The sequence below is a fragment of the Mauremys reevesii genome, linkage group 1 (genome assembly GCF_016161935.1).
Source record: "Mauremys reevesii isolate NIE-2019 linkage group 1, ASM1616193v1, whole genome shotgun sequence".
In the NCBI taxonomy this organism is placed as follows: Eukaryota; Metazoa; Chordata; order Testudines; family Geoemydidae; genus Mauremys; species Mauremys reevesii.
Genome location: NC_052623.1, coordinates 203,161,187 through 203,185,651, shown reverse-complemented (window position 1 = coordinate 203,185,651; position 24,465 = coordinate 203,161,187). Strand labels below are relative to the sequence as shown.

General features: G+C 41.7%; 1 protein-coding gene across 1 annotated transcript; it reads right to left on the bottom strand.

The window, feature by feature from the left end:
- Nucleotides 1–5,409: 5,409 nt before the first annotated feature.
- Nucleotides 5,410–23,357, bottom strand: SFT2D2 (SFT2 domain containing 2). Its single transcript, XM_039506821.1, has 8 exons — nucleotides 23,099–23,357; nucleotides 20,469–20,555; nucleotides 18,978–19,063; nucleotides 16,927–17,008; nucleotides 15,081–15,116; nucleotides 14,928–14,986; nucleotides 13,322–13,351; nucleotides 5,410–11,764 (listed from the first exon to the last, which is right to left on the bottom strand). Exons 1-8 carry the CDS (start codon nucleotides 23,159–23,161, stop codon nucleotides 11,725–11,727), a joined length of 483 nt encoding a protein of 160 aa, XP_039362755.1. The 5' UTR covers nucleotides 23,162–23,357; the 3' UTR covers nucleotides 5,410–11,724.
- Nucleotides 23,358–24,465: the final 1,108 nt, after the last annotated feature.

The following is a 24,465-nucleotide window of genomic DNA, read 5'->3' as shown; positions in this document are numbered from 1 at the left end:
AGACAGGATACTGGGCTAGATGGACCTTTGGTCTGACCCAGTACGGCCGTTCTTATGTTCTTTTACTTAAAAAAAAAAAAGAAAGAAAGAAAAAAGGGTGGAACAGTCATTTTGGATTTCCAGGCTGCTGGGGAGTCAGAGGCTGAATGTAGAAATTCCTGATTCCCTGACCTGTTCCAAACCTCTGCTGAGTCTTATTTCTAGGCGGGGGGGATAGCTCAGTGGTTTGAGCATTGGCCTGCTAAACCCAGGGTTGTGAGCTCAATCTTTGAGGGGGCCATTTAGGGATCTGGGGCAAAAAAAATAGTTGGGGACTGGTCCTGCTTTGAGCAGGGAGTTGGACTAGATCTCCTGAGGACCCTTCCAACTCTGGAAATCTATAAAAATGACCCCATGCCTGGTATTTGCTTCTATATGAAACTTCCTTGGTAAGGGAACATAGAACACTGGTTATTTGTGTTCATCAATCATTAAACACATAAAACTGGTCAACTCCATCTTCCTCATGTAGTCATAGGGAAAGGATGGCTGCAGGAGTGACATTCATACACTTTTTGCATTTACTTGCTGTAAATACTTCAGTGCACAAATTTACCACCAGAGATATTTGGCAAAACAATGACTATGCACAAAAAGCTAATATTTAGCTTATAAATTTGAGCCTGCATTGAAAACCCAATTCTAGGAGTTATATTCATCCAACCAGGGAGCAGAAACAGTATCGTGTGACTTGCATCCAATCAAAAACTAACCAATGCAGCTCAAATGTCAAATTATTGGACAGTCCTAGTGAACAGCTAATGCCAAATCCAAATTTTGTTTATATAATTATTTGGTGGTGAATAATTTTAAATGAATAGACCCAAGAAAGTCAGGAAAAACAGCAAAGGGGAAAGAGGCTAAATCCATTAAAAAACAGACAGACATTCACTAGGAGGTTTTTTTGCTGAGCTCCAACAATGAGCATGCTCGCCTAGGCATTGCTTGGATTATTTCTTTGACTGTCTGATTAAACTCAAACCCTTTTTGGCCAACAGCTGCTGAGACATAGAAGGAAAAAATAATTAACAAGGCTTGTTCTCCATCTGACATTCGATAGCTGGTTTTTGTCTTCAGGCCCACGCCTGCAAATAAAAGAGAACCCTTCTTGATAAAATGAAATCCACGAGAACGAGAGTCACTCTTTCCATCTCCCCAGTATCCATTGAACCACCTGAATAAGTAAGCCTCTCTGAACATTCAGTCCCAGCAGCCGCGGGAAATTGAACACCTCACTCGCCATGACACTAGCAGGAAATCAACACCCACTAAGTATGGAGTTATAATTAAAAAAAGAACAAGACAGCTGCTTTCAGCAGTGTTTTTAATCATGGATCTAGCACCCTAGGAGATTATTGGACTACAAGAGATTTAGGAAAGATTAGTCTTTTCATTACTGTTGGGGAGGGGTTAGTTCCTATGCAATGCCAAACAGATGTGTTTCTAGTATATATGTAGACAACTTGTGCTGTTGGTACCTGATTGTCTGGAATTTCAGTGGAGATCATAGGCAACAGGAAAATGGAACTACTTATTTCTATTTTGGGAGGGAAAAAAAATTGAAAACAGATCTGATCTGACTAGACTGATTACAAAATATTTTTAAGGTAATTATTGTACTTTCCCTCCCTTCTTTAGCTTTGAGGATCCCCAAGCTCTAAAACAATCATGAATTTGTCTCCACAACCTAGCTTGTGTGGTGGATTGATATTATTGCCCCACTGTTACAATGGGGAAGCTGAGGAACAGAGGTTAAAAATTACTTTGGATTTTTTTTAACCCTTAGATTTCAGAGCCTTCTGAGAAGTGAAAGTAGGTGGGATCTTTTACACTGGGAAAGAAGAGTTGGGATTTTGGCCTGGCTACAGTTAAGGCACTAAATCCATACGTGGGGCACCTAAATTGAAGTGGACTGATTTTGCAGAAGGACTGAGTCCCCCAAATCCTATTCAAAGTAAATAGGAGCTGCAAGAGAGCATCATCTTTGAAAAATAATCATTTTTACCTCTTGCCCCATCCCATAGATGGCAGACTCAGAAGCTTTGGAAAATGCCCTCCTCATAAAAAAAAGAGTCAGATCCTGTTCAGGCAGGACATGGAGAATTAACAGGTGCTGATGGTGGTTTAGCAGCAATGGAAGAGAATCCACCTCATGATGCCTCCTATAGGAGAGGGACCCACACCCTGGCTAGGCAAGGTGGGCAATATTGTATTAGATGCAGTCTGAGGAGATGGGGGATGCGTGTAGGAGCCCTTGTACATTTAAACCCAAATGCAATCACAGGTGCATTTCCTGCACCTTTGTTTTACCCTGCACCAAAGACTAAGCCAGAGACGACCATGCAAAATAGGCCCAGCAGCATCCATCATGGTGAACTTGCAAAGTTGAGGGGTCAGTTTTCAATAAATTGTGTATAGTAGGTACCTTAACCTCCGACCTTGCACTAAAAAGCATGAAAAAAAGCCATGGCTTTTGTCCCCCTACAATCCTGTCATCCGGACAGATAGCTAAGACAAAGCCACTGGGACAGTCTTGAAACATCTGCTCCAGCCTACAACTCCTATGCACTTCATTTCTGCCATGTCATTATTGTCCAATGCTTGCTACCACAAAAATCAAAAGCCCAAGCCCTCAAAGCTACCCCTTCATTCACCTGCCTGAGAGAGCACCTCCAGCAGGCTGCCAAAAGAACTAAAATATCCCCATTCCAAATCTTCCCCTCAATCATACCTACAGCAAGTGCTCCAGCTCTCAGTGTATTCACTCCCTCTCTCATATGATAAAGTCTCCTGGGAGTAGAAAGAAAAAAAAGGAGCAGAACCCTATTTCTTAAGCATCTCCTGTTCTTGTTGGATGGGCAATCACCATCATACACTAAACCTCGGGCTGCTGCTACACAGACTGGAACAATGAGGAAGGCACACACAGAAATTAAACCCTCTCAGATCCTAACCTCTCCCTGACACTGAATTTCTCACAACACAGGGAACTCCCCCTGAGCAAATCAAAATCTTAACAAAAAAAACAAGGTGGGGGGGGGCAGAGGGAGTTGGGGAAAAGAGGCAAATCACTCTGAGTCTCTCATCCCCAACAGGAAATACGCTACCAGCCCACCACCTATAAAAAGGGGACACAGTCTCTGCCCCAGAACTTAAGAAAGGCATAACAAGATTCCACTGACTGGAAGCTGAAGCTAGATAAATTGAAGGCTAGACATGAGCAAATTAACAGTGAGGGTAATTAACCATTGAAACAAACTTACCTAGGGATGTGTTTGATTCTCCATCGCTCAAAGTCTTGACATCAAGACTAGATACATTTCCAAAAGACATGCTCTTGCTCAACCAGACATCATAGGCTTGATGCAGGAATCGCTTGGTGATGTTCTCTGGACTGTGTTATGTAGGAAATCAGACTAGATGATCATATTGGACCCTTCTGTACTTAATCTAGGGACCTGATAGATAGTAAACTCTTTAGGCCTGGGTCTTCATGTGTGTTGAGATAACACTTGAAGACAGAGTTGTTTGGGCCCTTGTGGTCTGATTTTCCGACAAGAAAAATTCACTTTCTGGAAAAAATCAACATTTTCTGCAGAAAAATGTCAATGCTGTTGGAAATCTCTGATTTTCCACTGGAAAAATTGTTCTCAGCTCTGCAACTCCCCTGCTGCTTGGCAGCCTGCCCAGAGGGATGCTGGGGAGCTCAGGTTTGCAGGCTCCTTGGCTCCAGGGCAGTCTTCCAGGTTGATTGTCCCAGATTGGGGACTGCCAGGGCTTCTAGCTCCTCAACCCAGCTCCCAGGGCTCCTGGCAGCGCAGGGACCCTCAGAAACATTTTGAAAATGTTGAAACCAAATAACAGTTCGTGTACTGCAGGAAATTTCCATTTTTGTTCATTTTCAAAAAAATTTTTTTTCCAATTTCAGAATTTCCCACGGCACAGGAATTCCAGTTACCAACGTTCAAGGGCTCACTAAAAAGACTGTGGAACGAATTCCTCCAGGAACTAAGGACCATCACAAACCTCACCACTTTCTGCTGTAAGAGCAAGGTGCATTTCTTTGACATTGCCTTCTCTAACATAGCCACATGTGTATATATTAAAAATCCTAAATGTGGATCAATTGTATAGTCACTTGCTTGAGCACACGGTGGTTTGTTGTGAAATATACTCAGGAGACCCAATAATCAATGTCAATCAGGTTTATTAAAACAGTACAGGAAAAAGGTTCTATACACCAGTCTCCGAACAGCAGTCCCGTGAAATGATGTTACATTCACCTTACACAGGTGTGCTCCAAGAAGTTACATCCCTAAAGCCATCTTTTTATACTCTACTTGTTTGCCAGTAAAAAAGGCACTACATTTGTCACCTGAAACTGAATTTAATCAATCACTGTTTACCTTGTTTGTTTCTGGCATCATGATGTACCAGTTTCTCTTTTGTTCTGAGCCCACACATTCCAGGTCATTATGCATCCTTATCTTTCTTCTGAGCACATGCATTCCAAGTACTAAGAGGCATGAAGACACCTTCTAGGTTTCTGTGGGTAATGCCTTTCCTGTTGCCGTGAGGAAATAATTGTATGTACTGATACTGACAGTTTTCTTATCTACTCGAGCCCAAGCTCACTTCAAGGTGTTATGGGATACTTAGCATGTGTGTACAGGACTATAATAAAAGGTACAGGCCAATTTGGCTTCTATAACTTCTATCTTAATGCTTAATAATATATACTTAAATGCTTGGAATATATGTTGCAGATAGTATTATCAGAATAATACACAGGTATGCTAACCAGCATATATTAGTCAATATAAACAAAACACTTTACTGCACACTATTCTCCTCCTGGGGAGAGATGAGAGAACACATACGACATATTAGCCATCTTGCTTAATGCACTACTGAAAGGCACTCATACTACAGTATGCAGTACAAGAACCTATATAGAATAGAGCCTAGCACATGGTGGATGCGACCAGACATGTAACTGTTCCTTTTATTCTAAAGAATTGTATACAATTATTTAAGAGCGTGAGTAACTACAAGCAGCCCAAAAAATGAGGGCATATCAGCATTTTCAAAAACTCTGCTTTTTGATCAAGGGACTTGACCAAGATCAGAGAAAGAGTGTCAGAGACAGGATTAGACCAAGTGTCCGTGGCTCCCAGGTTTATATTCACCCAATAGCTCCTCACCCGATCTTCCCCCATTTCTCACACGCACACACCAGCTGAATTTAAAATAAAAGAAGCCCTTTTGTACTATTCTATTTTCTATGGACTACTTAACTTCACTTGTGGTTTCACCTGAAAACTCTGCATCATTTAAATTAAAAATTAAAAGCAATTGAGAAGCAACAGATCATTTACTGCAGTGTCAACTTTATTGAAAAACAATGATGTTCACATGTCTTAGGATTTAGCTTCATTACAGAAATTTTTTTTGCAATAAGTTAAAAAACGTTTACCGAACAATTACGAAGTCAGACAAAGCAACCAGGATATATATAAAAGGTCCAGAAGCAGCTTATAATACAAAACAGTTATTGTAGTGGAGAATTTCACAAAATGTTTGTTTGTTTTACAAAACTCCCTCAGTTGATAAAGCTATTTTTAAAAAAAAATCACATTTACATTTCAAAGCTCAGCACGAGATTTTAAAAATGGAATACCCTCATATTTGGCGGCTATGCTTCCCTTCACAATCTGGTTAAGATTTACTATGGCCTTAACATGTACACATTTGCATTTAGGACAAAAACATGGTTTTTTTACTGAATAGTTTTTAGAACCTATAACAAGCATATTACAGATACCAACGGTGTTGATCTTGAAAAGGAGGTATTAACATGAAAATAAGGCAACTGAACTGACTGCAAACTATGTTTAGAAATTAAACTAGTTAAAATGACAGACTGCAATCACATACAAGAAAGTGTCATCTCTTGGTACACGAAGGCTGGCCAAATGCATTTCCCCCCCAACCCCCGAGTTCTACAATGCAGTTTATGGCCACCATTTTTAATAGAAAAATGTGGACCATGGTAAACTGCATGCTGGGAACAGTGGGTCATACATCTGCATTAAAGATAAAATAGACGCAATCTGCTCCCAATTTACACAAATTTGGCACAGAGCTTCAATTCCCTGAATGAAACCTGCCCCAGGATGCAGCACAGAATTCTGGTAGCTTTGCTGTATTCTCCAGAAATATCCATACCGACATCATGTGAAATTTGAAAAGTAATTTTCACAAGATATTTTCTGTATCTAAGACCTGGTACAGAGTACAAAACACACATCCTTGGGTTTCAAGATTGCCCATCCAACTTGTCTTTAAATATTCAATAATAATGAAATTACTAACAAGACTAGATATTTTGTTTCTTTTTCTAAAATGCTGTTATCACTAAAAAAGCCTCAGGCAGTGTCAGTATTCAAAGTGCACTTCATTATGTGTCATTAAAGTCAGGCTCCACTCAGAAGAGTGATTAAAAATTGCATACAGGCTTTCCTATTTAATGTGCCCCAGACACTCTAGAACTAATGTGCTTTCTTTCCAGGTGAAAAGGTTTTTCTAATTTCTGTTCCTACTGAATCTGACAAGTCAGGCATTTTTTTTGTTTCTTTTTTTAAAAAAAAAAAAAAGAAAGAAATTTTCCAGGCTAGAATTGCATTTTAAGGCCTTTTTTGGTTAAAGTAGCATTGCATTAACATGTACTGCAGCTTCAGCATATGAAAGACAAGCTGGTCTGAGACTTTCAAGCCTGCTTAAGGGAGCTAGATGCTCAAATCCCACTGAGTTTGCTACCCATGTCCCTTAAGCGTCTTTGAAAATCTCAGCCATTGTGGTTGCGTGCTCTGTAAAATTAGGAAGGAGCTTGGCAAGGGGAAGAAGCTTTGAGATCCAACACAATTTTTTTTTTTAATGAAAGACTATTTTTTATGTGTTCTTGATGTACTACACACTCAGCAGAAAGGTGCTGAATGGGGGGAATTGTATACAGGAATCTGGTGGCTTTAAGACACCTACCTACCCACCCATCAATAAATAACCACCCATCAAAACAGAACACACAAGGAAGCTTGTTTCACAACAAAAATAACTGCCTTTTCAGTGCAAATGAGTTCACATGGAATGTATTCTACTGTCCAGTTTCATTATTTCCACATTAACTACACTATTATGTTGTTTGATACCATAGTGGATGAGGTGTGTATGCAAGGCAGGTAGAATACAGTGACTACTGTAATAGGTAGGCATACAAAGAGGACAGGTGAATTACAGGCACAAATATGGGAATGCAACATATTTCAGTAACAAGGCAAGTGTTCAGTTGCAATCAAACACAGCAGCAATCTGAACAGAGGTGTTAACAAGCAAGTAGAAGTCACAAGCCTTTGTTTCAGTAGAATGAAGTGCTTTTATTAGGCAAAGCCATTTGGAGATGAACCCACAAACCTGAGTGTTTCTCATATTGGAGACAGTCTGGGTGGAGTCTTTCCTACTCAGTTAGCCCCTCAACCACAAGAGTATGATTCATTCATAGAAAATTTTTGCAATGCCAGAGGATAATATGAACACTATTGTCACTAAAGTAGTAATTATGCCTCCATTCCCTCTGCCCTCCCCTTTCTTTCAAAGTTCTGAGTCCCCCTCCCGCACCTCCCTCCATTAAGGACATTCAACAACCCTACATGAAATACAGTTTACTAAACTTATTGACTTGAGAGCTGTAGGGCTGAAACTCGCCATTTAACATAATTAGCTTGTGGATCTGAAATTTAAGACACCCAGACAATCTGTGTGCTGGCAACAAATTACTGTACAGCTCCAAACCCTAAATTCCCTATTTATAAAATTAACCATTCTGCCAAAAAAGTTAGCAGGAAGGTTCTAAGTAGCTAATATGCAGACACAAAAGTTCTATCCAGTGTATAAAACTGAGGTTTGATTCTGGTGCTCCTGATTGGGTTAGAAAGCTGTGTGCTCTGGTGCAACATTCCAGTGCAAGTGCTAGCCCTTTATGAAGGCAGCGACAGTCAAGAAGTGAGTGATCTGAAGTACAGGAACAAGCAATCCAGCATGGCAGGATTTAATTGCTTATGCTCCTACAATGATGGACTTGGTTAACAGCACTTTTGGGGGGAAAGGAAGCATATGCTACTTACATAGAGCTTTCTGAGAATTCCCACAGAGACACTAGTGCTAATATAAACTTGGGCTTGAGCAAGGCATTAAGGGATAGATTTTCTAATTGCCTCTTACAGAGGCATTTTGTAAACATTGCAAAGACTCTTACAAAAAACCTGGATAGGATCCTTCAGCAGGATATATACTGGGAGGCGGCTCAGTTCCCAGTTACACTGAGGCACACAGGTTAAGTGACTTGACCTAGCCAGGAAAAAAAACAAACCTCCCAGCTTTCTGCTTTAACCACTATATCACGCAGCCTTAAGGAGGCATAATAAACCAGAGAGCCATATTAAAAAAGGCAGCTCCCTGGAAATCAGAGCTCAGAAGCAGCTGAAATAACAAAGCCACTAAAGGAAGCCAAACTGCCCAAACCAAAATGTGATGCGTTTGTGAGAGATGGACAAGGCTTTGTATGTGTGTTAGGCTTTGTTGCAGCCTGAAAGCAAATGAGAATCATCTCCCCAGAGAAAACTCAATTGCTGGACAATGACTGGTGTCCACCTGTCTGCAAATCATGTGAAAAGTGGGATTTCATCACCTCCAAAGGGGGGGAACTTGGTATTCTAACAGAGTTACAAAACGACCAGTCAAGCAGCAGCTTCAAGAACTGAACAGAGCCTAGAATATTACACTTTCCACCCCCTGATGGATATTTAATGAGTGTCTGCTGCTGCGTCTCTCAGTGCCTAAGGGAGTCTGCTTCAACCCTGAGAGGCTGCCTGCTCAGCAACACACTGCCCAGTAACTAGAGACCACAGTCAGAGGTTACAGTTGTGTATAGATTCTGGCTCAAATCAGGAGGCTACTGTGGTTCGAAAAGTCAGCAGTCACACTTCTACATCCCTCTAGTCCCTAGGATCTAGACTTCAGGTGGTGGTACAGCGGCTTCAGGACCTTAGTAGCATAGAGCTGAAGCCAGAATTGCTTTAATAGTGGAAGTGGAATAGTTTAGTAATATCTTGTGGCCAGGACCCCTGGAGAGCTGGTGTGCATATAGAAGATAGCAGCAAGGTTGTTAGAGGAGCATTCCATAGTCTCCACCCAACAGGACTGCAACACAGAGTAAGACAACAGATCAGGGCATCTGCCCAGGCTGCAGAGCCTCTTCCTGGGGAAGGAGAGAGATGAACGCTATTTGTTAAAACCTAGGCGGCCCAGGGAGGCTACTGCTTTAAGGTATCATGAAATCGGATTTTAAAAACCATGGGGGTACAAACAGGAAAGTGTCTCTTGGGTCCTTCACTGCTCCTTCCTTTCAAGGAATAAGCGTGGAAAAAATAATGGCATCAGCATATTAATTTCAATGTTAATTCCCCCATTCCTTTTCATTCATAAACACAGATTATTTTATGGAGGAACCTGTTCTCTATAGCTCTCCCATACTTCCAAGCATAGCTGGGGCATTTTTTAAGGTCTGTTCTGTTCCTAATGGATTTCTAAGGAAGTAACTTTAGCCACAAGAAGTCCATAGATATCCTGTTAAACTGGATGATGGGCTTTGAAAAGGATCCTGTGCCAATGGAATGCACTAAGCGATCTAGAACGACTGAAGGACAAAAAGGTTTGTTTTTTGTTTTTTTAAATAACTCATGGCATCCAGAAAGTTTATTAGAATCTGAGAAGGAAACTGTGCGAATGATGCACTGTTTTGTTGCTGGCCTAGTTTGGTTATGAGCCACGGGTAAGGTCCTAGCTATGCTACAAATTGGAACCACGTTTGCCCCTAGGTACAAGTTGTGCCAGGCTCCCTGATGTGGTAGTCTTTGAGAGGCAGGTAGGGCCTTAAAGAACAAAGGATGAACCCTGCAAAAAAAACCAAGATTTTGCAAACACTCGTCTACAAAGCCTCACTGATCATCATCTTACCAGACCTTGGTCCTAGCCCATAATGTGAAAGATAAGCATTTGTACTAGTAAGGTAAGGATGCATTAAAAAGGAGAAGTGGTAAAGCAGTATCTCACACAGCATAAGAGTGTCCAAGGGCTGAACTTACACCAAGTTTGCCAATGAGCCACTATACAACGTGGAGCTGGATGACTCTGTACTGAGCTCACACAAGAACTTGGCTAAGGATTCAGAGAAAGAGGATGCTAAGGTGGTCTTGGAACTTGTTGGCATCATAAAAATCCCAGCCACTAGGTAGAATTTGTTCAAAGTTGGCAGCTTAATCCTGCATACATTTCCTTAGCAATAGCAAGTACAGCTTACTATCACTCTTCTCAGAATATAGACACTTAAAGATCATATGCTTGTGCATTTCTTCTGGTCCACAGAGTGATATTTGAACCGCAGGGGGATTTAACGATCTCTCACCTCTGTGCAGAGAAGTGAGAAATGTTATGAACCGATGAGAGCGGTAAGTCAGAAGAATAGTGTCTCTTCCTTTTTGAACACTAATTCTGCCACCCTCTGTAGAGGATTTTTTATTTTAAAGGGTGTATAGAAATGCTTTCCTACTTTAAAGTAAGACACATTGACCATTTAGAAAGAATCTCTGATAGAATCTGTGCCCAGAAAACTAATTGAAGCTCAGTTTTTCCTTTGCTTTGCTACCAAGTCCTGAGTTCTGGTTTCTCCCATACTAGAGCTGGGAACAGGATGGGCACCTAACCTGATGTGAGAAATGCAGATTCCTGCCCTGCGATGCTGCTAGCTGCTGCAGGCAAGTTGCAGAAATCAGGTCCGTAGCAGGTAAAGGGCCTATTAATTTACCTTGGTTGCACTGAATTCCTAGCACTTTTCCCGTGGTGATCAATGCTCTTTTTGAGTTATTATTTTACAGAGACACTGTCAGTAGTTTAAACCCAAACGTTAGTAGTTGGGTAAAGAAATGAAACTTTCAAAAATATTCAGCCAAAACAGTTTTCCCATTTAGACCGAAACCTTCCCTGGTAGGGTTATAAACCCCACCATGCAGCACTGAGCTCTTGCAAGAAAGCCAGGAAGTAAGAATGGATCAGGAGAGTTTCATTGTCCAGTGAAAAAATTAAACAAATCTAAATGGTGAGACATTAGGGCTTTAAAAGTTATTTCAAAGCTAGGAGGAGGTCAGAAAGTACAGGCTTGGTGTCTTACTATGCAACAGATCCTCAGCTGGTGTAAACTGACATAATTCCATTGAAGACAAACGAGCTGTGCTGTTTTACACCAGTGGAGGATCTACTCTATTATTTTTAGGCTAACAGCGTCTCTTTAAATGTTATTTTTGTTTCACTCTGCATGATTTGTGTAATTTATCTAAAACAAAAAAAACTGAATTCTAGATGTCAGTCCAGCTGGGCTAAATGTTACAGAAAGCACCACTTCATTATCCTGACTATCATTGTTTACGAGTAACCACATATGCTGGATTTTAATACAAGCCTCCCACTACAAGCTGTAAGGCATATATTTAAGACACAAGTAGGAAGGTACATACAAAACGGTTAGCGTAATTCCACTGTACTTCCTAGAGTGTCACAAAACAGCACATATACCTGTTATGACAGACAAACAGTAAAGCATTTCTTCACAGCATCCCTGTGGAGAGAGAGAGAAATACTGACGTGACTGGGCTGCTTCCCCAAAGATTTCATTGCAGTAACACTGCTTGAAGACTTAGACATTTATTCCTGCACAATGTACATTTCCATATGTAAGGCTGAAGCATTCACCCTGCATAACATATGTGTATGCAACCTGTGTGATGATATGTACATAGTGGAGACAACTAAGTTTCGTTTAAATGAGATGCACCTATGTACTTGTCGGAGGGTGGGGGGGGGGGGGAGGAGAGAAGGATGCCAGAATTGGACACGTTTGTATACATACACACTTAAAAAAAAAAGTATTAAAATAAATCTTAAATGCATACAAGAAAATCTAAATTAAGGTTCCCACAGGACAGCTAGTTTAGCTCCATTGTTCATCTGCAATATTTTGGATTATTGCTTATGTTTTCAAAAGGCAATTCTTAAGATTCCATTGCAGACTATGTACCACATAGCTAAGGACTTGACTACTCGGGAACACTCAGTAAAGTTATGGCAAATCAACTAAAGGTGTGAAGTAAATGCACAGAAATGAAAACATGCTAAACACCCGTGTGGATGCTCTCATTCAGGGGTAAAGTGGCTTTAGTTCACTGAGATGAAGGCCAGGTCTGCACTACAGACCTATATTGGTATAATTGTCGCTCGGGGATGTGAAAAATCCACCAACCTAATGTTTTCTACACAAGGGGTTAGGTCAACAGGATAGCTTCTCCTGCCAACATAGCTAGTGCCTCTGAGGAAGGTGGATTAACTATACCGAAGGGAGAGCTCTCTCCTGTCGGCTTAGGGTGTCATCATTAAAGTGCTGCAGCTGTGCTGATGCAGCGTTTTAAGTGTAGACATGCACTAAGTACTAGGTAGAACGGATTGGTAAGCATAGGAGCTAGGACATGTTGCAAGAAATCATTCAAGGTGAAGCAGATATTTAACACCTCTGCAGTCAGAGGACAAAGGACATCTACATTTCATTGGGCAGCGTGGAATGATTTCTGCAGGTGTGAAAGCCATTGAGTTTGTCACAGGGGACCTGGGTGGATTTGGCAACTGACAGGACAGGCTTGTCATCAATGTTCTGGAGGGCAGCAGTGTTTGAGAATATGGGGGAGTTTAATAACTTGTGAGATTTATTTGACAGCATATTCATACAGTTTCATGCACTTTACATGCCTCAGAATGCAGTGTGCCTTTCAGTGCACGCAACATTTGAAAAAAACGTAGTGGATGAGTTTCAGCAAAAAAGCCAGCAAACATGCTGGGAACTCTGATGTTTCCTGAAAAGTTTACTGAAAGGAGGGGAAGAGAGAAAGGAGGGGGATGGTAAGAACTCCTAACCCCCTGCTGCCATGTCCCACCCCAGAAACAGCTGCATTTCAGTCACAGATAAATTCTTAGGTGTTTAGTTTGTAATCAACTCTAAGCTTATTCAGAAAAAATGGCAGCACATAACCATTTTAAAGTCGTACCGTTTATGGAGGAGTTAATTGTAAGATAGAGTTTAACAGATATTCACTAATATAATAAGGAAAAAAAATATCAAGCTTACCTTGCAAACGGTATGAAAGAAATGCTGTACCTAAGAGAGGAACAGAACATTAAAAAAAATTGAGTTACCATCCACTTCAGATTACATTAGAGTCACACATAAAAGCAACAACTCCACCCCACACCACACTGAAACAGAGACAAAAGTGTCTCAGGGCAGGTCTTCACAACCCGCTGGATCGGCGGGTAGCGATCGATCTATTGGGGGTTGATTTATCGCGTCTACTCTAGACGCGATAAAATTGATCCCCAATCGCGCTCCCCGTCGACTCCGGAACTCCAGCTCGTGAGAGGCGGAAGCTGAGTCGACTGGGGAGCGGCAGTAGTTGACTCGCCGCCATCCTCACGGCCAGGTAAGTCGACCTAAGATACGCCGACTTCAGCTACACTATTCGCATAGTTGAAGTTGCATATCTTAGGTCGACCTCCCCCCCCCACTAGTGCAGGCCTGGGCCAAGTGTACATAAAGACAAAAGTCCAGTTCAGGCAGTGGAAAGGCATGCAAGCCCCTCCTCAGCCATCCTCCTGAAAACAACTTTGTCGAATCCACGAAGTGCCACAGCAAAGCTATGACTCGCTATAAAAGTGTTTAACAACAATAATCCTCCTCTCTCTGAAACCCTACATGCACCAAGCCCCGGGGCAAGTAGGATTGGTCATCTGGCTAGTGATGTACTGGGTGACTTGGATAAGGACACCTAGTCAACCTTCTGTTTCTATAGCATCTGTAGCAATGAACCTGGGAAGCTGTACAAAAGTTATAATAATGAAAAGGAAACTGGCCCTAAGCAATCCTGATCTAAACCACACAAAGTAAAGAGAACAGTCAAGAACAATATAATCCAGAAAGGAAGAGCTAGTGTAAAAGGGAGGGCTGAATGGGCAAAGGCAAACTGATCCAAAACAAGGGAACCTTGGTGCTGGTTCCAAAAAGAGCAAGAGAGACTCTGGAAGGGAGTCCCAGTGAGAGAGAGTCTGCAGTAGAAGTGCTCTTCCCCCAGCCCATTCCAAGTAGAACTCTGGAGCAGAGAGCAGGGACAAGCCACCTGATGTCAAACACCTTGTAGGACAGTCACTCATGAAGATCAGGTTATTAGGATTAATTTGGCTAGATGGTTAGTGTTTAGGTGGCGAGAGGAAAGGGAGAACTCCCCTACCATAATTCATATAACTTCACAGTCCTCTGACAGTCTAACAACTAAAGCTAGTTTTAATCCAGGTTACTGGGTGGGGGACGCAGAGGCAGCTTTAGCAGGGGTTCATGGGTTCAACTGCACCCACAGAAATCCAACCAATGGTGCCAAACCCGAGTGATGCTGCAGCCCTGCATGCCAGGTTGAAATGCCTGAAACTGCAGCCAGGCCCAGGAGCTGCTGTTGTGGCGCAGGCTTGCACTCTCCTACCCCTTTCCAGAACCTCCCCTCTGCACCAGGCCAGGATTACGGTTGCAGTTCCAGGGGAAAGGGTGCTGCTGCAGATGGCTGGTGCCCCCTTGACTATAACTCAAAATCCATCTCCTAGAAGAGTTCAGTATAGCATACCCATTGAATTCAGATGCTACACCTGCCCCTATTAGGGGCGGTGTGTGTGTGTGTGAAGTTACCTACCATGCCAAGGCAAAAAATTGCAAAATGCAGAAGATGAGAGCAAGCCCCTTGTTGCGCCACTGAAAGAAGAAAACAGACAATAATGCAATCAAATAATGAGTATATATATATTTGTTAGTGTGCACTGGCTATATACAAGATCCAAATACTCACCCAGAAAGCAGAACACAATGTTAGAATAAGACACAACTAGAAGAGAACAGAAAATTTCAGTTAAAATAGAGATTACTCCACAGTTAAAATATATTTATTTTTTGCAAATATAAAGGAAGACTGAAGGGAAATGCAATATTTTACCTAATCCAATGTAAAAACTGCTATTTAAAATGCCCTATCTATACTACTTCTGAATATGAAATAAAGCATCAAGCTGGTGAACGTCACAAAAGGAAGATCACAGCTGCAGTCAAGGAACAGCAGAAGGCTTCCACAGCTTGTGGCAATTTCTGTAGGTTCCTACTTTTTCCGAAGCCAGTTTTATTAGTTAGTGTACACAGTCAAGTATACTACCTCGCTTTCTTATCTAAATAGAAACATAGAACTTTCCAGCTGCTCTCTGTCTCTGGCTGCAGCTCTGATTTGCCGGTCTCTAAACATGCCATGAATCTGTTTCCTGTTGAAATCACTAAAACAGCAGCCCTAGGGTATCACACAGCTACCCAGTTCATATCAATTGAGATTATGAAAAATGTTCAGGTACTTTTTAGCTACTACTTTATTTATTTATTTATTTTAAAATGTTACAAGGCCTGAATGTAGGAATGATCCATCCATTTCAGGTATCTGTAATGCCTACAACCTACATTTACTATAAAATAGGAGCTGCACGGTTATGACACTTCTGGAGAGGCTTATTCCTTAAATTTACAGCTGAAGACTGACAGACACTTTCACTTACAGGTCTGTAGTGTAGACCCAGCCAATCGGTACAACTACATTGGCTCAGGGGTGTAAAAAAATCCACACCCTTGAGTGATGTAGTTATTCTTACCTAACCCTCCGTGTAGATGACGCTCTGTAGATGGGAGAGCTTCTCCTGTCAACAGAGCTACCGCCTCAGGGAGGTGGATTAAATACACCATGGGACAGCATCGTCACTAAAGCGCTGCAGCTGCACCGCTGTACGTGAAAATAAGCCCTTTGTTGAGGCGCTTCAAAGACGGAAGAGCCTACAGACTAGTAATCACCTAGATCAGTGGTTTTCAACCTGTGTCTAATGGGTCAACAAAAGGTTGTCATTACCATAGAACACTGGTTTTCAACCTGTGGTCTGCAGACCCTCTCAGGATCCGCCGACTACACCTAAGATTTCCAAAGGGATCCGCACCTCCATTTGAAATCTTTCAGGGGTCCACAAATGAAAAAAGGGTGAAAACCACTAACCTAGATGCATTAGGCTAAGCTGCAAAGTTCCCACAAAAATTCAATTATACATGAAGCTGTAAGTCACCTGAGGATGACTAGAGTCTCCAAGTACCTTGTTATGAAACATCATCTTACAGGCATTTTAGCAAAGAGTGAAACTAGCAGCTAGGGTAAGTAGAAATAAGAGATAAAAATAAGAGAGTTGACACTCTAACGTTACATTTCTGTCTGCCTACATCTCCACTTGTTTCATCCCAAACCCTCTTCTAAATAAGTCTCAGTCCCTCTCCTGTCTTCACATTTTCTTTCATGTTGCGTGTGTGGGTGTGAGTGAGAGATTTCTCCAAAACCACTTCAGCAACACCTATCAATCCCCAATGATGATGATTCTACTTCTTCATGCACTTAAACCACTGCCGCCTGCACTGTATTGCCCTGATTTAGGCTATGCTCTTTAGAAAAGGGGACCTGTCTTTTTCAGTTTTCTCTATAAACTATATACATCTCCAGTGCTATAAGAACGGGAATAAAAGCAGCACAGTGAAACCTAACTAGATCAAAGCAGTATTAATGATTTTGTACTGGAATTTTGCACTGAATGAGACTAGTTAAAACAAGATCCTTTGATACTTACTAGCATAACAATAGTAGCTATCAAACGAGTAGGCTCAAACATTCTTTTCAATTGTCTCATAGGTCCCATAAGGAAAAAAGTGCTGTAACAAGCAAAACAACACAGACACGTAAAACATCTACATACAGCAACAAAATTAGATTGTAAGATGCCCTAATCAAGCATGCTTACTGTGCTGTCATAAATTGACGTTCTGTCATAGAGGGTCACTACTATACTAGATACCAGTGCCTATGTTATTATGGTGATTTTTGTATCTGTATAGCAAAGACAGCCAGGCAGTACTATAAAATAAAAATCAGTATCCTACTGACAATGGGGAAGATACATTCCAAGAACTGGGCAACAAACAAACTAAGAGTCTTGAGAAGAAGCAATTGCTGACATTTGTAATCTGGATTTGAACAGAGATGGAGTCTAAACATTCCAAAAAGGGGGGTAGGGACAAGCTTGGTGGAGGTCAATGGGTCCCATCCCAGGTCTCCATTCTGATTTGATGAAAGTAATCCCTGAGATATCTGGACTGCATTTACACAGACAAGTCAATGAATTCAGTTCCTACCAACGTGCTAGACACAGTCTTAAAGTGCCATCAGACTCGGCTGACCTTGTAGAACAGTAAGGCTCAGATTAAATTGATCAAATTTTCATTTATTTATTTTAAATCTTAGCTTGTTTGGTCCAGCTAATTTACGCATTTTCTCTCTGGTTCTAAGACGATTCCTCTACTCCCATCTGTTGCTGACAATGGGCTGCCATTGCTTCAGTCAAGGGCAGCCCAAGATACAATATAATGGAGGAGATGGAGTGGTGGGAGAGAGAAGAAAGCAATCCCAAGCCAGCCACAGATGAGAGAGGAGTAGTCAAGTAGAGTATTCCTGTGAAGATCAGCCAGATGGCATATACCCAGGACAGCCACATAGCCATTGGCATGCTTAATTCTACTGCATGCCAGAGATGATGGGAGTCTCACTAGTCTCCCCTCCCTCCCAGTCATGTGGCAATGAGTTACACAGTCAAATTACACACTGCATGAAAAAGTACTTCCTTGTACTGGCTTTGAATTTCCCAACTTTTAATTTTACTTAAGTGTCCTCTGATTCTTATGTTACGAGACAAGGAGAACAGGCTTTCCCGTGCTAACCTGTCTAGAAAATTCATTACTTAGTACTTGTATCACATTCCCTCTTTCTAAGGTAAACAATTCCAATCTTTTCAATCTTCAGTCTTAAGTTTTTCCATGCTTTTGATCATTCTCATAGCTCTTCTTAAATGAAAAAGAAATCTTTACATGATAAATATTGAAAAGTCCAGGTTAAAAAAAAATTAAGGACCCACATATCCTTGAACATATCAACTCGTGTCCCATCTTAAAAAACAAAGCGTTCTAGCTCGAATTTGTAATATGCTGTTTGAGATGGGGTGACCACCCTGGCACACAGCATCACAGATGAGGCTGCACCTTTGATTTATGTAATGGCATTACAGCAGTCTCCATATTATTTGCCACCCCATTCCTTACATATCCAAAAATCTTGTTTGTTTTTTTTGTCAGCTGCACATTGTAAATAGCTCAATGAAGACCTCTTCCCAATGATGGCCAGGGTCTCTTGTGAGGCCAGCGAGACTAGCTACATAGATATGCCTCCAGCATGGACTAATAGCTGATGGTTCAGAGGAAAGTGTAGAAAGCCACAATGATGCACCAAACAAAACATAAGTTATGTAGATGTCTTCCTGACCTCCGCAGGAAGCATGAGATTTGATTCCTCTTATTTCAGCAAGTATATCCAGACAATATTTGATTCAAAGAGTAAAGGCAAAATACCAGTTGAAACCTCTTCATTTCCCAAGAACTGGACTGTTTAAATCAGTCATGTTTGTTCCTCTTCTATTATTTCTCAATTTTAGAGATCTGTACATAGAAGCGAACATTCAGCCTCACATCCCATCATTTCCACCACTCAGACAAGCATGTATACATTCACACACCCTCATTCTGTTCCCTTTTTCTGCCTTTGTATCGGGTAGCTAATTTACAGAAATGTTACCTTCCAAGGGATGCAATATTCCCCAGAGTGTAAAATACTGCAAAGAGAACTAGTCCTTTCCTTGGCACCCATAGCAGGCAAGTACCCTGAAAAGGAAGATAAGAGAACATAAGAACGGCCATACTGGGTCAGACCAAAGATCCATCTAGCCCCATATTCAGTCTTCTGACAGTGGCCAGTACCAGGTGTCCCAGAGGGAATTAACAGAACAGGTAATCATCAAGTGATCCATCCCCTGTCGCTCATTCCCAGCTTCTGGCAAACAGAGGCTAGGGACACAATTCCTGCCCATCCTGGCTAATAGCCATTTATGGACCTATCCTCCATGTATTTATCTAGGGTTTTTTTTTTTTTTAAAACCCTGTTATGGTCTTGGCCTTCACAACATCCTCTGTCAAGGAGTTCCACAGGTTGACTGTGCGTTGTGTGAAGAAATACTTCCTTTTGTTTGTTTTAAACCTGCTGCCTAGTAATTTCATTTGGTGACCCCTAGTTCTTGTGTTATGAGAAGTAGTAAACACTTCCTTATCTACTTTCTCTAGACCAGTCATGATTGTATAGACCTGACTGGATAAAGATCGTTTCATGTGGAAACAAAAATAGCCCCAGAACAGTGTTTTTAGTGGCACTGAAGGAGCACTAAAAAGCTTAAACCCGAATGGCAGTTACAAAAGTTGGATTGTGTTTGTTCACATTCTTTATAGTGATCAGAGCATTACACTTTCTGATAGACCCCAGCTTCCTTTTTTATAAAAAAGGGTTTGGGAATCTTTTGCTTTCATCAGGGATGGGACAATCCCCAAAACTGAAATCAATTTCTGCACAAATAGGCAATTTTGCCATATTTGTGCAAATCTTATTCTTTAAGCAAAAGTAGGAATATCCGATACATGGATATAGGAACTACATCCTTTTGTACATCTACAAGGCCAGTTTTACCATATCAGGGACCATGTTTATAACAAAAGTGCACCTTCTGACTCTGTTATAACAGTTTGATCTGATCTTCATAGACTGATTAAATCACTTTACCACACAATCCCTCAATTTACCTATGTAGATGAATCCTTAGTATTGCCTGGCTCAGTCCTCCTGCCTGGCCTGAATCCTATTCCCTTCCTGAACCCCAGCACTAGTTTATCAGTCCCATCCCATGTAGCCAACCTCACATCATTCCTCTTGGTACTTGAGAATCACGTTCCATACAAGTTGCATATTGATCCACACATCACCCAGTCCTCCACAAATCAAAGAGGAAGTGAACTGATGATCATCTTGGTTTTTAGTTTATGTTTAGTTTAATGTTATAGCTGCATTTCAAAGTTTTCCCTTCCCAATCCAGATGCCTGCTCAAAATCCCAAGCAATTAGCAGAACTAGGGTCAGTTTCTGCATCATTTTGTTATCCACTTTGGGGTGCTATAAAAAGTAATTGCAGTGCTCGAATCGCAAGCCTCCTCCTAGAGCAGAAGTTGACAGACAAAGAACTTACCAGGACAGAACTCAGAACTCCTAGGGCAAAACAAGCGATGAAGCCTTTCACTCTCGTGCCCCAGCTTAATGAAGTTGTATCAACTATCTGGAAGCCAAAAACAAATAAAGACACATATCCTTTAACACAGTGATTCTCAAACTTTTGTACTGGTGACCCCTTTCACACAGCAAGCCTCTAAGTGTGACTCCCCTTATAAATTAAAAATGTATTTTTTTTATATTTAACCCTATTATAAATGCTGGAGGCGAAACAGTATTTGGGGTGGAGACTGATAGCTCATGACCCCCAAGTGATAACTTCACAACCCTCTGAGGGGTCACAACCCCCAGTTTGAGAATCCCTGTTTTAACACATCAACTTGTGTTCTAACTTAACAAAACAAACTTTATAGCTCTATTTCCATCAGCAGCTTAAGCACCATGTGAAAAATATTCCACCTGAACACAAAATAAATAAAAAATGAATCCATATACAACAGCAATATTGCTAACAGAGTTTTGAAACTACACTGCAAACAGAACTCCCACTGAAGTAAATGAGAGCTGTATGTTATATCTACAGAATGAGGCCCCTATCAAGTCCTAGACACCTACAATAAGTGAATAGCTTGCCAGAATACTATACAGTCTGTTCGTTCTGCTATATCCGTACCTACATACCTAACCTTTCCTGTTCTTCTATTAGTGCAGACATACCCCCTCAGCGAGCATAGGTTCTTCACCTCCACATTAATGCCTGGTCCTACATATAAAAGTTAGGTCAACCAAACTATCTCACTCAGGTGTGCAAAAATATTCACACACCTGAAAAATGTAGTTAAGCCGACAGAAGCTGCTAGGTTGACAGAAGATTCTTCCATAGAATTAGCTGTTGCCTTTTGTGGGGGTGGATTTACTACAGTGGTGGAAAAACCTGTTCCATTACTGTAACAAGTGTCTACACTACAACACAGCAGCAGAGAAGTTGCAGCACCACAGCTGTGACATTACAGCACTTGTAGTGTAGCCCTCCTCTCGGTTATTATTTATCAATTTCCCCTCTACCTCCCTTAATTTCGATATTCACTGGAAGTGAAATCAGGCAGATTCCATTCAAAATTTTCATAGAAAAAGCAGTTTATAAAAAGCACCACAATTTGTTTTGTTTTCTATGTTGCATTCATCTAAAAAACGGACCAGAACTATAATGCTGCTATTTCATCCTTCTAGTCAGAGTGAAGTCCTTGCAACATATTTCCTACCCACTCGCAAACATCTAGTTGGATACACTGAAGAACAAAAAGTTACTGAACTCTAAAATTTATGAATACGTGAGGATGTTAGCCCTTTACACACTAGAGCGTATTTAGTTTTAGAGACATGGGATGAAGGTGAGGGAAAGAAGTTGGATAAGACTATAAAGTTGTTTTCATGCATTCAGTTGGAAATCATTTAAATATATGATACCAGACTAGTTTCTAGTGAGTTTAGTCACCTTTCCACATATAAAACATTCTTAAAAAATTAAGCCCCTTTATTTTAAAAGTTGCATGACATCAAATCTGGCTCAAGATTTAAGCTTTGCGGGAAGTAGCTTTTTATAAAATCCAAGAACAAAAATGTTTACACTATTTTTGTAAAAACAAACCAATTTGTTTAAAAGAAACAAATAACCATTCCCCTGCAGTGTTTGAAACCCAAACAATGCAGCACTCAGAACCTGAAAACAAAACCATAAACCAAGGCGGAACTGATTTACATTGTCTAAGAGGAAAGAAATGCAGTGAGTCAACAAAGAGCACAAACAGTGAGATACACACTGGGTGACTAAAATTCTTTCCCTTTAAACACTCTGACAACGTTTAAAGTTATTGATAGTACAGATAACATTTGTTTACAACATGAGCTCTGACCCTGGTTAGCACAATATCTGTGTGGCTGGAACGGGAGTTAGGATTGAGTCTGAGCTCAGGGTTACACCGCAGTGAAGGCGTATCCTAGGTCAGCGGCGCTCAACCTTTCCAGGCTATATATCCCCTTCAGGCGTTTGATTTGCATACCCCCAAGATTCACCTCACTTAAAAACCACTTATTTACAAAATCAGACCTAAAAATACAAAACTGTCACAGCGCACTGTTACTGAAACCTTGCTTCCCCTCGCATTTTTACCAAGTAATTATAAATCAATTGGAATATAAATCTTGCAGTTACATTTCAGGATACAGGGCAGCATAAACAAGTCATCCTATGAAATCGGAGTTTGTACTGACTTCACTGGCGCTTTTTCTGTAGCCTGTTGCAAAACTAGGCAACTATCCCGAGGAGCGGAGGTACCCCCGGAGGTACCGGTATCCCCGGCTGAGAACCACCGGGCTAGGCGGCGAGCGACCCTGCAAAGCTCGCATGTGGGAGCGGGGCTCGCTTCCCAGCCCCTCGGACAGTAGCCGGAGCGCGCTGCCCTGCCGAGCTCCCCGGGGCCGGGCCGGGCCGGGCCGGGCTGACGGGCCGGCACCGCTCCCCCTCGGCGTTCCCGGGCTGGCCGCGGGATTACCGCAGGGCTCGCAGCAGGGCACGGCCCGGCGCGGGCCCGCAGAGGGACAAGCCGCGGTGGCCCGGCCAGCAGCAGGAGGGGGCGGGGGGCTCGTTACCTCGCTCAGGCCGCCCTGCTCCTCCGCGTCCTGCCCGTTCAGAACCCGCTTGAGCTTGTCCATCCTGCCCGGCCCGCCGCCCGCTTCCGTGGCCCGTCTGCCTTGCTGCTGCTGCCGCGCCCCGCCCCCAAGACTACAACTCCCAGCGTTCAACGCGGACAGGAAGTCGCCGGTTTCTAGCCAACCCCGCGGCTAATCCGGCGCAGTGCCTGATGGGAGATGTAGTCCCGACCCGCTCGCACGGTGCGTGCTGGGAGCCGTAGTCTATATTGGCCTCTCTGCTCAAAGGTGTTGCTAGAGCCCCCTGGCACTTGGCTCCTAGGCCAAGGCAGCTAGTATCTATTGGGTTTCCGGGAAACTGGGCGGGCTTCCCAATGCTAAAGGATCCTCCCCTCAGCCTAAGGGGAGGATCTACAAGACCTCAGAAACCCACTAATTTCGGGGGACAACTAATAAAAGAACAGGGACAGCAAGGCATCAGCCTTCACTTGTGGCATGCTGCTCCTTTTTACACACTCACAGTGCCAATCAGAGCAGCCTCCAACACAGAATTGCCAGATCAAGCTTTTATGGCAAATCTCCCAATATTTGGTGCTTTCCCTAAAGCCCCAGCTCCCAGAACTGTGAGAATCTAAACTTTCACTTAAAAAGTTTCTAGACGTTAGCATTGTAGAGAAATGCTGGGGAATGGGACCGAAGTCTAATCCAAAGGCTCAAAAAACAGAACACAAATGAAAAAAGCAGCAAACATTTATTATGTTTAATATCATATTTTTAAAGCCAATCTCACTGTTTTAAGGTGCCTGCATCATGATTTTTTAATGCTTGGATTTGGCAACATTTCTTAAGTCATTCTCCTGCACAAAAGGGTCCGCTGACATTTCTTCAGCCATATTTAAGGTGACCTATTACTACAAAATAATATAAATAGCATGCCAAGTGCCTATATAAGGGCAAGTTCTATTTTATTATTTTTCTTAAAATGGAGCATATTCACCTTTTTTAGTTTTCTCCCTGATCCACTATTGTTTAAAAACCACCATTGTACATAGTGTCTTATTTCTAACCAACTTTAAAAAACTCCAAAAAACAGTGTTCTGTTAGTCATTTCTTCACTACTTTCTTTGGGTACATATTTGCTTTCCTCTTTTATTTAGCTAATGCTTAAGAAGGTTGTTTATTGGGCTTCCAGAATATCAATTATTTATATAGCAAGATCATTGAAGACTTGAAACATTGAGACTATAAGCAACCATAGTTGCCTTTTTGGCCTGCTCCAGCAAATTTTTTAGTACATGCTTTATGCACTATTCACATGCATATAGATGTGCAGAAGTGTTTACAGATTAGGCCCTAGTATGCAAAAG